Consider the following 15570-nt stretch of genomic DNA (forward strand, 5'->3'; position numbering starts at 1 on the left):
TTCTCAGGCGTGGAGAGGATGGGGACAAGGGGTTCGTGTTATAAATATAAAATCTGCTACAAAGAGAAGACATATATTGTACATCTTTGACCCATATACACAAGAACACAATATACACAGAACGCCTCRGAGGAGGGGGGACTTTGTAAGGAGGTTTTTGGGAGATGTTGCTCCCCTACCAGCACCCCCTCCGTGCCTTCCCCACACGCTGGATGGGGCTGTACTCACAGAACATCAGTCACCAAAAGTTCCACCAAGCTGGCACGCATCATTCCGTGTGTGTGTGGATGGAGTGGTCGTGGCCCCCGTTGTGCCTGCCCCGCTGCCCTGGGGGAGAGGTAGGCAAAGAGGATGGAGAGAAGGAGGGAGGGCAGGCACGAGGAACTCTCTTGTGAACCCACAAAGTGCTTGGGGGGTCTCTGGACCCTCGGAGCGAAGGTAGGCCCTGAGAGAAACTTCTTGCCCTGCCACCCTCGCGGGGAAGGATTCTGCGGCCAGGCAGGTCTCTGATAAGGCATTTTCATCTGGGAGTTGGCGCAAACAGTGTCAGGAGAGAGGAGGGAGCAGATGGGGCAGCGCACGTGGTGCAGGGGGGCAGCGAAGCCGAAGTGGTCCCAGCCAGACAAGCCCAGCACAGGGAGTGGAGTGGACAGRAGGGCTTCGTCTCTGGCTCAGTTTATCTGTAAAGCTTCCCCCGTGTTCTTCCTCAGCCCCTCGAAGCCTCCCTTCCTGGCGTGAGCCACCAGCATGGAGTGAAATACTGAGAGTTGTCAAAATGGCACATCCAGGCGCATGGAGTGGCAGACAGGCACACGTTCAGAGTTAAGACAAGAGTCCAGGTGAGCTTTGTACAGYGAGGAGCAGCTCCTGGCTGGAGTGTCCGAGGACTTGGGATGACAAAAATGCCACAGTGATCAGATCGGGCCAGGACGAGGGGCGGGCACGGGAGAGAGGAGCCAGTCCGGGCACCTATCGGCGATAATGGTTTGGGGCATCTGCAAACATGTACTTGAGTCTGTAGGCTTCAGCCAGCAGCAGCCCAATCTCTTCATTACCCCAGTGTATCGTGGGCAGGTTTTGTAGCAACATCAGGAGGCCCTGAAGAAGAGGAAGATGCTTGGTTTGGAGAGGCTGAAGGCAGAGCACGGACCCAGAGCAGGCTGGGGGCTGCCTGACCAGTGGCAGCAGTGGCAGCAGTGCTCAGGAACTTCTGCTCACCACCAGCAGCTCTGAAAGGCTCAGAGACTGCATCAGGATGTGCTCGTGTCTAGATCTGAACCAGTGAAACACCTGTAAACCCCCTGAAGTAAAGGGTGCTGTTTCAGGGTTACAGCTGGACAAGGATCAAACACTGTGATCAGAGCTGGAATGTCATGTTTGAACCCTCCAACAGCTCAATTCTCTGTCCTTACCACTGAGGATCAAAAGTTACTTTCAGGCAAAGCTCCTGAGACCAGCTGATTTTGGAGCCAACTCTGTTAGGAGATCACAGCTCTCTGTGTCCACACGGGGCTCCCAAAGCAGTTCCCTCCCATCCACACCCAGGGAATCACCCCCACCCTCAGGCTCTTACTTGGAAATCTTCCTCATCCAGGATCTCCTTCCGCCACTTGATCAAGAAGGCAGCGCAGACGTACAGATGGAAATGGGAGAATCCTTCTGGCTCCGACTGTGGACAGCAGAACCCTGGGTCAACTCCTGCAGCTCAGCTGGACAATGACTTCCCCAAACTCAAGTGTCCTATAGGGCCAACCTCACCCAATGGCTACAAACACCCTGGGCCCACACTGCTTTGTGCTCCCCAGCTGGTGCCAGGAGACCTCTGTCCCCTYGGGGACAGGGACACAGGTGACAGTGACAGCCAAGCAGGGTGGTCAGTGGAGCCTACATACCTGGTAGGTGTCCCAGAGRCGGATGGTGCAGCGCAGGGGCAGCTCCCTCATGAGCAGATTGTTCATCCAGCGAAAGGCAAACTGCAGGTACTCGACCTCGTACCTCCTAAAGTGATTGTGTACCTGCTCTGAAACAGCACATTTCACTTACACACCTGGGGGTCACCGTGCCCCAGCTCCTGCACACTGCTCACAGTGGCTTTCACACTGCCAGACTCCTCCACTCCTCACCCTGTGCTGTCACCAGGAGGTTTCTGGCTCACCCTGCCCTGGCCTGGCTCCATGAGTGTTGTAAGAAGTGTCTGCCCCTGCCCTGGAGCTCTCACAAAGGMGGTTTCCCTCTATTGTGACAAACTGAGCAGATCCCTGTGTCACCTACCATCGATCCGGCTGACCAGCTCCTCCAGGGCTTTGACTTTTTTCTGGATCCCYGGCTGTGCAAAGGTGTAGTTGTCCTGTGGGGAGAGGCTTTGAGTCAGCAGCAGCAGCTTTAACAACAGAAATGATCAAACCCAGGTCAGCAGCTGGGCAGGGAGACGAGATTATCGTGAGCCAAGGAGACAGAACTCCTGAGCACTGGGATCGTCTGCCTGCTGGGAATTCCCTACTCAGGACAGGGCCATCTGGACAGCCACAGCACCCATCTCCCCAGCATTTCACAAACAGATTGAGCTCAGTGAAGGAGCAAAATCTCCCCAATGCTGGAGCATGGAGGATATTCACCCAGACAGGGAGAGGAGACAACCACACTGCTACCCCAGCGAGGGCAGAGCAATTCCCATGGCCCCAGGGGCTCACCTGTATCCCATCCAGCAGCTTGCTCATGCACCAAAAGCTGTCAGCTTCRATGCTCCGTAGAACATCCTGTGACAGGTTTGTCACGTCAAAGTTTTCCACATCCTCCTCTGCAAAATGGAGAGGGAAGAGCATCAGGGAGATGGGGGACACCAGGGACATGGAACAAAGCCAGGGGCTTTATCAAGGCAAAGCTTTGCAGGGGCACTGCACCACATCCTGTGTGTTAGGAGTGTGCCTGGCACAGGTCACAGCACCCACGCACTCACATAATTCTCCAACTCAGCTGAAGAGCCCTAAAAGATTTGCTAGCCATGCCCTGAACCCAGAGAAGCATGGGAGGGATCCCACAGCACTTCTGTCACCTTGTGGGACAAGAGCTGTGCAGGGACAAAGCTCTGGCACACTGGACCCTTTTAGCCAGAGCACWCCYGCCCTGGGGGACAGCAGGACTCKGCAGCTGRGAGCACCACAGGGAGAACTGAGAGAGGAGAAAGCTTCACTGCAGCCAGAACCTGGGCAGGAAACACTGCTCTCAGCTTGGGGCAGCATGAGGGAGCTGCCAGGTCCCACTCCCAGCTGGATTCATGAGCATCATCCCAGCACCAAAGCACAAGAGGGGTAACAAGGGCTCAGCAAAAGCCAAGCTCCTTTCAAGTGTCCTCCTTCCAAGGAGGACACAGAAGAAGAGAAAGACCAGATGAGCCAGGGCTCAATGCATCCACATCCCTGCTTTCCACAGGGAGGCTCTAATGCCTCCCCATATTCTGGCAGCAGGGGCTCAGGGCAGGACTGCACAGCTGGAGGACAGTTCACCCAGTCTCAGCTCACAGACTCCCACAGCTCTGGGCAAGTCTGCTCTGCATGTCCAGGACAAAACYGGAGGTCAGGAAAGGCTGATGATGGTGACACAAGTGTCTCCAGTCCCTTCACCCAAGTTTCTGCTCCTGCTTGCTTGGAAACAGTGTCTTCACTGGACTGTGATCAGGATTTAGTGACAAAGCCAGTCAGAAGCAAACAGGATCAATACTTTCCATGGCACTGCTCCCCTCTACAGCTCTGGTGTGGTGCCAAAAACGTCCCAAAGCCGGACATCCTCTTATGCAAGGCCTGGAATGAGGGATGGCAGTGGTGCTGTACACTGAGACAGGCAGAGAGCACTGGGAGAGGCTGCAGGGCCAGCACTGACACACCTGAGCATGCTGAACTCATCTCTGAGCTCTGCCACTGCCATCCTCACCAAAAACACAAGCCCTGAGAGCTGGGAGTGACTCAGCAGAGGGGCTGCAGGACCTGAGCTGGGAGGGAGGGACTGCAGGCTCGGAATCCCTGCACTTGCTACGCCCTCTGATCACCTGGAAAAATGGTTTCCTCCAGGAGCTGCTGAGATGTCATTTCTGCCCCAATTCCTCAGCTGCCAGACCATCTCTCTACATCCCCMTCCTCCCCAGAGATACTGACAGCCTGTGCCCAGCCAGAGGGCATCAAGAGGAGGTTCAGCTGCTCCTGCAGCCTCAACACCTCTCTCAAGGTCTCCCAAGCAGCATCTGCAGCAGAAGCCATCAGTCAGGAGGAAGAATCACCCAGCTATGGACTGGTCAGTGGCAGGGGCTCAAAGTTTCCATGCTTGCTGCTAAGAAGCTGAGGCAGTGTGTCCATGCAGGAGGCAGGGAGAGCATCACAGGAGATGAGCCAGCTTGCCATGTTGGGGGACTGGGAAAACCCAGCAGTTAAACCTATCCCAGTGCCAAGGGTGCACTGCAGTCTGCCCAGTGCCTGGAAGATGCTGGAGTTTTGGATCCAGACTGGGGGGTGCAAGAATGGGAAATGCAACTTGTCCCAGCTGGCAGAAGGGGTCAGGGGAGTTCAGACAGGGAGGGGAGAACTCTGAGGATGAGCTGCTTCTCCCTGCCTCAGCCTGGCTGGTGCTGAAGCTCGTCAAAGGGGCACACACGCACTGAATTCACTTTGTTCAGAAGGAAGAGAGAAGCAGCATCACTGGGATGCCTTCAGGCAGGCTGGGAGGTGCAGGTTAGGAGAAACAGCTGCCTGTGAATGTTTTCCCTCAGTTCCCCCTTCAGGACCTGGAGAGACACACATCCTTCCTCCCACCTTCCACGGTGATGATGGAAAGGMACCAAGTCAAAGGCACAGCAGTGGGGCCAAGCTGCTCTCACTACTGCCCCGAGCCAGCTGGATTTAATCCTCTGCACACATGGCCTGGAGTTTGCTGGGTAACTGCTGTTGTTTCATTGTTTGTGTCAACTTCCAACAAAGAAAACTGCCACATTGTTCCCTGGAAGTGACTGACAAGGTACAAACCATTCCCTGCCCAAACCACCCACCTTTTCCCCATTCCCATTTCCCCCTTTCCCTTGGAGGGGATGCCAGACAAGGCCACTGAAGGATGTTCCAGGCCTTGGGCTGGTAGYACAGATAATGGAGACATCATCAACCAGACACATTCACCAGCTGGTGAGCTCCAAGGAGAGATTTTAACTYATCTGTAGAAAAGATGAWTTGGATCAGAAGCCTRTAAYGAATTTGGCAGTGGGGCCCAGCCTDTCAGATTGCTTCAGGAGAAGCCCCTGGATTGAACATCCATGGGTGTCATCATGGCCTTGTGTTTAACAACTGAGCAACATCAGCGACTTGTGAGTCCCACCTCTGTCACACAGAGCTGCAGTGGTCCCTGCTGGGATCAGCCCTGCAAAAGCTCTGCTGCAAATACCCCAGGGCAGCCAAACTGAGGAGCCAGCTGGCAGCACAGTGGGTTCCTTTGAGGATCTCGTGGGCAACAAAACACCTGCTCTGAAGGGAGAGTAGGGGCAGCAAACCCAACAGATGAGGATGGAGCCAATGCTGGCGCCAACTTTGCAAAGCRAACTTTCCAGAAAATAKGAGGAAAAATCTTCCAGGCCAGTTRTACCCTCACCTGTGAGCATGGGAATACCCACAGACGGCACATGGGTGTGTGAGCCCGCAGTGGCTGCCTGAGCCATCCAGGCTGTTCCCTTTCCCAAGGTTTGCAAAACACAAGGAGAATTTCCTCTGAACAAGAGAGCTCCCACAGCAAGGTGAGCTGTCCCTTGGGGTGTGCTGCACGAGGAGCACCCAACTGTGCAAGGTCTCTCCTGCTGCAGGGACCTGGGTGCAGCACAGACTCAGCTGATCCAGGCTCTGGGGACCCTGAGAATCAGTGATTCAGCATGGAGAGCCCTCAGCCCTGCCCTGCCCAGCTCCTCAGGGCCTGCTGGCAAAGGCAACTGTAGAGAAGAGGCTCCAAAAGAGGCTCCAGTCTTATTCCTTTTTCCTTCTATTTACAGTGAAATCTAAGAGGCTTTAAATACAGGGATTATGACATCCCAGYATTCATGTCAACTCCAAACAGCTAGAGCCAGAGAAAGAACAAAAATCCTATGGGTGGAAAGGACTTGATTGCCAGCTAAAAGCAAGCAGATGACAAGAAATCCAGACGAAGCAGGGAGAAGTCAGTTTGCTTTCTGAAACAYTCAGTTTGAACAACACACCTGTACTAGCAGCAAGGGAGGGAATCTTTGTTAAAATAGTTTATTTTACACTCTCAGCAGGGTCTCTATACTTCACTCATTCCTCCTGGAGTGAGAACTGTYTCCCAAGTCCAAGCTTTGAAAGCCAGACCCTCCTCCAGCTCTGTGTATCAGGACTTTGCCTGAAAGATCCCGTTCCCCTCTAAGCTGTGAGGTTGTTCAGTACACTGAAATGCAAACCCACCCTCAGCACTTCTGTGGGGCTCAGCAAGATGATGACACTGAAGTCACCTCATCCAGGGAGCAGAGATACAGCARGAGGTCAGAATACAACTCCAGACTGGCCCAGGCACTCTGAAGGAAGAGCACACCATCCCCTCCTCCAGCAAAGCCCCTTTTCCTCATGCCAGCATTTCACACCACTTCAAACCCCGTGGCCAGGGGTGCTTGGAGCAGCAAGTGTCACTTACCAACGTGCTCAGAGAGGAACACAACAAAGAAGGGGGTGACCAGGTCATTGATGCCCTGCACATAGCCGCTGGCTGGGTGGCGAATGGCCCAGATAAACAGGATTCTCTCAAAAATCTAGGGAAGAACGAGGGAAAGCAGGAACCTGCATTAGCCATGCACARAGGGAAGGCAGGAAAGCATAACTGCTAAGCTCAGGGAGTGCASACCATGCACTGAAAGGCTTTTCTGTAGCAGTAAGGTCATGTTAGAAGCATAAAAGTCCTAGGAGAGACTCCTGTGTGATCTGCAGATCTCCCACCTCAGACAAGATAGTCCAGGATCCTCATCAAAACCTCTGCCTGAAGAAATGCAGAGCCAACTTTTCAAGACCGAGATAGCTTAATATCCACAGGACAGGGCAGGGCAGCCTCCTTGGCTGAACATCAGGTGGGAAGATGAATTATCAGCACAGTACTTCCACAAAAACATCACAGAGCAGCCTCCCTCCCTCACAACTAACATTCCCAGACTGCCCCGACCCCCTGGACASCAGGCTCTGACACACCACAAACACACACTGAGCTTGGTTCCAGAGAGGACAGGTGTCCACACCTCCTGGCCACCCCTCAAACCCATCCCTGCCTGGGTTGCTCATATAAAAGAGGTTTTGAAGCAGAACAGAACTATCCTGTGTTCTGGTTCGAATGCCTCCAGTTTGTCTCAGAACAAAAGCTCCAGGTCTTTTACCAGCTCTTTRCTACATCTTGCTGAAGAAGAGATCAATTCATAACCTCTGAGCTCCAAGTTCCATGTCTCTCAGAAACATGGGACAAGACCAGACAGTTCCAGCAGGAATTTGCATCAGGAGCTGTCAGGCAGGGAAGTCTCCCCMTAAAGTTAACTCCCTAGGAGCAGTGCTGGCCTCACTCCACACACACATCCCATGGCAAATGTGGGGCAGGAGCTTCACCCCCTCTTACCTCCTGGACGAGGGGCTGCTGGAAGAGGGGAATGAGTGGGTTGGTCCTTGGAATGTCAATGTGGATCTGGAAAAGAAAAGGGGTTACACACATCAGCTGTGCTTTCCAGGGGCACAGTAACTCATCACAGGCTACCAGAGAGGATCCACCATCAGTGTTCCCCCAGTTAAGAGCTGACAAGCACTGTGAGAGCTACAGATGACAGCTGTACTGAGCAAATCATGGACAGTTTTACCTCAGTCTGCTCTGCTCAGCTGCAGRCAGGCAGAGCTGGGAAGGAGCTGGGCTCTGAAATTTATTATTAGAAATTATATCTGAATTTATTAGATCAAATTTATTATCTGAAATTATTAGATCAATTTAGGAAAAGCTTAAATTAACCACGTGCCTTAAACTCTCATGGTGCCTTTTCCATAGGAGAGAAGACTCCCAGCTCCAGCTAGAGCAAGTCCTGGCATGAGCCTCCCTACAGGGACAAGCAGCAGCAAGAGAGAGGAACGGGCTAWACCCAAAGCAGAAGGGCAGGCAGAGGGTTCCTACCTGTCTGTAGGTGTCCTGGTGGTGCTCCTCATTCCGGGAGTCGTAGTACTGCTGGATGAAGCCAAAGTACTCCTCCCTCTTGCGCTGCAGGGTCAGCTTCCGGCGCTCCGAGTTGGCGGGGAGATAGCCCTGGTTTGGGGAAACTCAGCTCAGGGCAAACACTCTTTCCTCAGCATCCCCTGATATCCTGCCAGCCATGCACCCAGAAACATCAGGCACACAACTCAGGAGCTGGGCAAAGAGCTTTCATGGAATTWGGCTTTCCCAGCCCCTGATCTTGGAGTAACTCAGCTTCATTGGATTAATCTTCCTAAAAAAGAGTGAAGCACCCATTCCTCACACCATGCTGGGCTTTGAGCTCCAAGAGGACACAGCARTAACACTCCATGACCAAAACCAGCTCTCTGTAACTGGGCACTGGCAGCTCACAAGCAAAACTGGCTGTGGGACACATGGAGGTGTAGGAGCTCATGTCCCTGATCCCTGAGGTGGCACAATCCCCCAGCCCCTGATGTCACAGTTCAGTACTTACTGAGAGCAGGCGCCACGTCACGGGCCGGACCTCCCTGGGCACRCCAGGCCAGCTGCACTTTCTCAGCTCATCTGCAAACGGACAGTGGTGGCAATGGATTAGATCCTAGGCACGTCCAGGCACCACTACACCTAGAAGGAGAGGAAAGCCCAGTCTGCTCCTGCAGGCTCTGGACACACTGAGCCTCCAGGAAGGCTCCCACACTAGCAACGACTGGGGTCTGCTGCAAGGAGAGATTGTATCAGCCCAGCTTGGGCACCGAACTGGGAGATGCAGGTGCCAGAACCTCAGTCCACGTGCAGAGCCCAACAGCCCCCAGTGATCCCAACCATCCTGTGCAAGATGGAGAATGATTAGGGCAGACAGGGAGTGAGCGCTTGGAGGGCATCACCATCTGCCAACAGAGCGATTCCTGGAACATCCCACCTGGTACAACTGCAGACAGTCATTTTTTCCCCCTGAAGCACATCTGATGCAGGCAGCACRCCCCCTCGACCCTGCCCTGCCCTCCCAGGCCCCCTCATTTTGCCCCACTCACCCAGGTCGGTGTTGTGGCTGGAGAGGAGCTGCCGGAACTTCTCCAGGCGCGTCTTCTCCCTGACGGTCATAGGGGGAGCCCCGGAGGCGTTTTGGTCAGAGATTCGAGCCACGAGAGGAATGACAGGCCGGAGGGGAAGGGACTGCTGCTTCTGCAGGGGGCTCCGCACACAGGCCTCCTCTGCAAGGACCAGAGCTGCACTGAGGTGGGGAAGGAGGTTCCACCTCTCCAACCCCACCTGGCTCCTCCAGCCACAGTCAGACACTGCTGTTCCTCAGCACCACTGAACAGCAGCATTGGCCCACCCCGATGGATCAGCTGCTTCACAGGCATCTATCATGGCTCTTCCAACACTTTCCCCCATTTCTGCCACCCTTTCTGCCTCCTGCACCCACACACCTGGCTGCAAGTGGAGCAGACTGCCCTCTGCACGTGCAAAGTCAGGGCAGGACACAGGAGACAAGGCAGAACTGACCTTCAGATGTGCTYTGCTCTCCAGTGTTCCAAACACCAATCAAGCTAATTGCAAGTGCAGAGAGAGGAGCTGAAGGGCTGCCAGTGCCACCTCCTGGGGCACTCTCACTGCACAGGCAGACAAGGCAGAACGAGCAGAGGCAGCTGCTGTGGTGTGGTGTCAACAGGACCTCACCAGACCTTTGCCAAGAGCAGCACACCAGAGGAAGCCACAGAGGAAGCAGACAGTGAGCAAGTCCCAGCAAGAACTTAAAAGATCTCAAAACTGACTCAGTACCCAGCACATGGGATACTCTGGGACTGACATGCCTATATGCAGAATACTGAGCATCAGAGGACACTGAAGCATTAAAGCCAGGCCTCCAAAAATGGCTCCTTGGAGTACAGGATACTGAAAGGAAGAAAATACCTCTGCTGTGCTTACAGSCTGTGCCACAGCCTCTTGCCCATACCCTACGAGTAGCAACAAGCAGTTGAATTCAGTGGCCAGGTGAAGCAGGAGGCTTCTCCTGAAGATGGCTCTCCTGAAGATGGCTCTTACCTGAGGTCCTGGAGAGCTGGGCCTCGCTGCTGGACTTGATGACCTTGCAGTTGGTGGGCAGGTCACTGAGGGCAGGCTGGCACCGCTCAGGCTTCACCCGCAGCTTGCTGTGGTTCTCCAAAACCTGCGCTGCCGTGGCCTTGGCCACTTTAGAGTTCAGAGTTTGCAAAGAGGATGAGGAGGAGGAGGAGAAGTCCTCGTCTTCATCATCGCCGATGTCCCAGGCATCGCTGGTGCTGCGGGCAAACTCGTGGAAGCTGGAGGCCTTCTTGCTTTTCATGGGCAGCCCRGTGGCCTTGGAGCGGTCCTTGATGAAGCTGTGAGCCAGAGAGGAACAGGATCAGAGCCACGCTGTTGGGTGAGTTCATTTTCTTTCCTTTCCCCACGCCCTCACTCCAATCAGCCAATCTCTTTTGCCAGTTTCCCTGTTCCTCCTCCCAGACCTAAGGAATATGTTATRTCTCTCTGGGCTGCCCACTGCCAGGAGTGGCTGTCACAGGCTGCTATGACAGTAGTCACAGAGGCCACACAGCTGGAGAGGTGCCAGATTCCTGGCTCAGAAGGGCAAAGGGGAGACTCCTTCAATTCCTCCAGCTCTTCCTTCCCACACCCTACTTAAAACAGGCAGATTAGCACCCAAAAAAAAGTCTTGAAACCTGGAGAGACGCATGTCAGGGGTGACAGAGCAGGTCTCCTTCTGTGAACACTCCCAAAACAGCTGCAGTTGTTCCCAGCAACCAGGCCAGCCTGGCTCTTTCCTCAGGCACAGAAGGAATTTACTCTTAAGCYCCAGGAGTCAAAGTCCACCACCTGAAGCAGGGAACTTTCACCGCTACACAGCATGGGAAGGGGACAAGGAGGCAGTTCAGATCAGGAATTCTGCCTTTTCCTGCCAGGCTGCTGCAGTTCTCCAGCCTTGTAACTGCTGGGCAGCTTTACCTCCCTTTCTCTTAATTCCTCCCACTCCAAAGAGGAGCAGAAGGATCAGACACCACTGCTAAAAAAAAAAAAAAAAAAAAAAAAAAAAAAAAAAAACCAAAATAAATATAAATTTAAAAACCAAAAAAAAAAATAAAAAAAAAAAAAAAAAAAAAAAAAAAAAAAAAAGGTCTGTTTGCTTTGATGTGGCTGTTACTGTATGGATTTCTGTCCATAAAGGCATCAGCAGATAAGCTCTCCCTGCAAGCTTTGATAGAGCTCAAAGCAGCACCACACCCCACTGCTGTCCTTCTTTGTTGCAATATCACAGTGCCAGGGATGCTGGAGACCTCCACCTCCTGCAGAACTGAGCCCCAAACCTGCCAGSCCTTGTGGGCTGCATCTCCAGGACACAAACACTTACTTTTTGGTGAGCCGGGAATCCAGGGGAGGATGCTGTGCTCCGTAGACAGGCTGAATGCTGCAGGGAGGGGAAAAGAAAAAAACCCAAGATGCTGTAAAAAGAGGTCCCACAAATAATATCAGTCTAAACTGGGGTCACACTGCTTGCTTGCTATCAGGAGCTGAATAAAATACCAAAAGCAGCTTCAAGACCACTCTCACTTAAAAGCCTTAGATCCAAAGTGTCATATTCAGATGAAGATTTGTTCTTTGCAGCAGCAAAGAGAAGCCTGCTTTAAACTCTTAGGCCTGGTCCAGCCTGAGCTGGGATTTGAGATCTGCTCTTTTCTGCACCACCAACTCACTCCAAGTGACCACGTGTCTCAGTCTACCTGCTGCACACACTGATGTTCATTCTCTTTTCCAGCAAGGGGACTTCCAGTTTTGGGAACTCACCCTTGCAGGCCCTGTRGGACAGGGAAGGACTCTAGCCCGAGGCACTGGGGCTGCTCCATAAATGTACTTTAGGGTTTGAACCCCATGCTGGCTCTCAGGATCACAGCCAGTGCCACGAAGAAGGAATGTCTGGTGCAGTACGTGGTTTGACTCAAGTCCAAATCCCGATTTAATCAAAGACTTCCTATGTGGCCTGAAAGGAGTCACCACATCTCAGGGCCTTGGTTCCTTGGGACTAGTGGGACAAGGAGCTTGAGGGCTGCAGGCACTACATGGGGASCATCACCTCAGAGAGGAGCTACTAAAAACATGTTCATTGATGGTTTTACTGACCATGGAGGTGAGACAGGGATCCTGAGTTATCACCTGCATTTGAGGAATTATTCAAAGCCACCCCACCCTGGAAAATAACCTCTGGAAAACAAGTCCTGCAATGCCATGGCAGAGACAAAGGCCCATTCAGAGCTGGCACACAAGGAACAAGCTTCCCTTGGGTCAATAGAGCTGGCCTGGTTTCTAGGAGCTGCAGATGGTGCCTGGCAGTAAAACCAGCAGAGCCCAGCCATGGAGGAGAGGGATGGCAGCCTGGTGCAGCTGGAAAGCACGCTGGGAACAAGCTGAGGATGCAGAAGCAACAGGTCCAGCTGGCAGGGAAGAGATGCAGAGAGCCAGGACAGAGGCTGGAAACAACCACAGCACAGAGATCCTGGTGGAGCAGCCCAGGAGGGGTGGGATCACCACTGCAGTGGCTGTCCCTTGTGTCTGGAAGTGCTGAAAAGGCTCACTGTGTTTATCCTTCGAGGATTAAGCTTAGGCTAGAGTGTGATGACTAATGAGCACCTGCAAGTGAGGACAGCAATTAGGCAGAGGCACCTCCACGGGTTGACATAGCAAAAAGATGACGAGGAGTAAGAAGAACAAGCCCTCCAGATCAGCATTGCTTCCCAATGACTTGTGGCAGCTCCTTGCAGGACCAGAGCCAGCAGAGCATCTCCCATACCCAGTACCAATCTCACACTGTCCCATGACAGCCAGCACAATTCTGCTCCTCTCTGCCAGGACCCACAGGCTGCCAGTGGGGAACTGCTTTGATTTACCTGAGAAAGGTGTGTGTTAGAGAGAGGAGGAGATGTGACAGCCAGTGCTGGGGGAGGAAATCCTTTCCTGGGGTTCTGAATCAGTGTTTGAAGCAATGGCAGAGGGTCCCACCTGCAAATGGCTCTTTTTGAAGTCTTAGAACCCAGACACTTCCAAACACAGAATCTCAAGCTGATCTGTGCTCCCAGCTGGACTGGACAAGCCCCCTCTCTGTCGCAGTTTAAGCTCTTTGGGACAGGCATTTCCTGTTACCCAGATGCTCAGTGCAGGGCACAAGGGGTGACCAAAGGTGTGTGGTGCAGTGGCTGTGCACCCCGTGTGACACCTCTCACAGGATCATCACAGGGTGTGGGTTATTGACACGGCAACAGAGCATGGCCATGAAACGTCAGTGCCCCTCTGCACACAGAACATATTTATTTCTATTTCATATTTATTTCTACCAGGCTGTTCCTCCCCTTTTAAAACAGCATTTAAATAACCCCAGCAGACCCTGACTGTCCATCTTGCTAGAGAGCAGGGAATAAACAACATATCACAGAGGACAACACACCAGACCACTCTGCCAACACATCCCTAGAAAATTACCARGCAGAGAATTCCCAGGGCAAAAGCCACAAGACAGCACTGGAAAAACAAAACAGCATTTACCAGTTCTAAACCTACCCCTAAAATCCAACCTAAATCTACAGGGACCAAAAGCTAATAAACTTTATTAGAAAATAAAAGCTAAATACAACAAAGTGACCAAATGCATGAAGTGTCATGGAGAAGGAAGCTAACACAGTATCCAAGTCCCTACAAAGCCTCCTTCTTGCCAGATTGTCAAGGGATAGAAAGGAGAGAGCCAAGAATCTGTAAAGGAGGGTCTCCCGAAACTCAAAAAAAAAAAAAAAAAAAACAAACCAAGGGGAGCTTCATGTCTGGTGACCGATGCAGCACACCCCACCTTCACCTTCTGACTCAGACTGCTGAAGACCTGTTGGTGACTGTCCCTGGAAACCAGCAGCACGCAGGAGGTGACAAGGCTCCTGGATCCAGGATATCTGCCAAGCAGGCAGTTAGGAGAAGGAGAGAACACTGCCAAAAACTTCACAACGCCGAGTATCATAGGCAGGACCGGCTGCTGGCCAGACCGGTTCACCTGGTTTGAGCTTTCCAAGGCAAAGCTCAAAAGTCACCAAATGCAGAAGAGAGGTGGTGTCCAAGACCACCAGCTGAGAGCATGGCTGAGGCCTCTGGGTAAAAGACAGGAGCAGCAGGGAAATAACCCAGGGAAAACACGGGATTTTCCTCCCACAGGAGCAGCAGAGGAGGAACAGAGAGCTCCTTGCTCGCCCTTTGCTTGCCACAGTGCTGGGCTGCCCAGCCAACCTGAAGGAGTTGCACAGTAACAAGGAGATGAGTGAAAACACATTAGGAAGAGATATTTAACTGGCCCAGCAGGATTTAAAGCCAACTAAGCRTTTCAGACTGCACCCGTACCCCAGGAGGCGAAGGGCAGGGTTCAGATAAGGCAAATGAGAGCAAAAGTGAAGAGCACAAGGCAGGAAAAGTGCTTGAGAGAGCCTCTCCAGAGAATTAGATGCCCTCTTTCCACATCAGCCTYGCTCCCAAGGTGTTGTAGGGAGCATCTCCTCCATCATTACCAGCCTCTTCTTCCTAAATACCACATCAATCACACATTTCACTTGTTTCTCCCATCCCTGAGTGGCTAAAGGTGCCTTGAGAGGAGCAGGACATCACAGCCAGAGGAACTGAACGAGGGGGATGCAAACAGAGCCCTTGAGCAGAGATGGACCAGGAGAGACCCCACACAGGAGAGAATAATGGGGCGGTTCCACGCGTTATCGGGCACCCCTTTGGGACACAGCTACTGCCACCCAAGGCAACACCTCTAAGGACTTTGGGCGAGGCTGACTTTTCTTCARTCTCTGTGGAAAGGAAGATGGCACAGCCCTGACTCTGACCCCAAAAGGGCCTCCAAAGCACCCTGATCCCTGCACTCTGCTCCCCATGGGGGGCACACAGGGGTCCCCACAGCTGCCTTGTCCTACACACGAGGCAGCAGCTTTAACCCTACCCATGTCCTTTATAGACTGAGCCTTCCACCAGCAAAATCCCCGTCCCACAGCCTGGGGTGGCCCTGGCATCGCCCGTATTTCAGGGAGGAACCCCGGGGCCCCAAGCAGCTCCTCAGTCCCGCCACCCGGACCGATCCGCCCRGTATCCCCCGAGCCTCGCAGGGGTACCCTCAGCCCCAGAGCCCGGGTGGGTGACAGCCCTTTCCCCAGGCAGCGATACAGCTCCAGCGCCCAGCCGGAGCGCGGGGGGCGCGGCCCTCGCACCCCTTCCCCGGGGCTCACCTGCCCGGCAGCTTGGCGCTCCGCTTCCAGAACTGCCTGCCGCTCTCGGCCGCCATGGCGGAGGGCGGGGCGGGCCCGG

The 15570-nt window shown here is 53.3% G+C and overlaps 1 protein-coding gene across 1 annotated transcript; it reads right to left on the minus strand.

Moving 5' to 3' along the window:
* Window positions 1-847: 847 nt before the first annotated feature.
* On the minus strand, window positions 848-15564 carry TBC1D22B (TBC1 domain family member 22B). Its single transcript, XM_057384234.1, has 13 exons — window positions 15492-15564; window positions 11594-11650; window positions 10252-10568; window positions 9237-9416; window positions 8699-8769; window positions 8167-8295; window positions 7627-7692; window positions 6667-6781; window positions 2691-2797; window positions 2272-2347; window positions 1893-2020; window positions 1574-1669; window positions 848-1098 (listed from the first exon to the last, which is right to left on the minus strand). The coding sequence occupies exons 1-13, from the start codon at window positions 15545-15547 to the stop codon at window positions 970-972; spliced, it is 1527 nt and encodes a 508-aa protein (XP_057240217.1). The 5' UTR covers window positions 15548-15564; the 3' UTR covers window positions 848-969.
* Window positions 15565-15570: the final 6 nt, after the last annotated feature.

Source organism: Malurus melanocephalus, unplaced genomic scaffold (genome assembly GCF_030028575.1).
Source record: "Malurus melanocephalus ecotype Western Australia unplaced genomic scaffold, MMel_1.1 scaffold_693, whole genome shotgun sequence".
NCBI lineage: Eukaryota > Metazoa > Chordata > Aves > Passeriformes > Maluridae > Malurus > Malurus melanocephalus.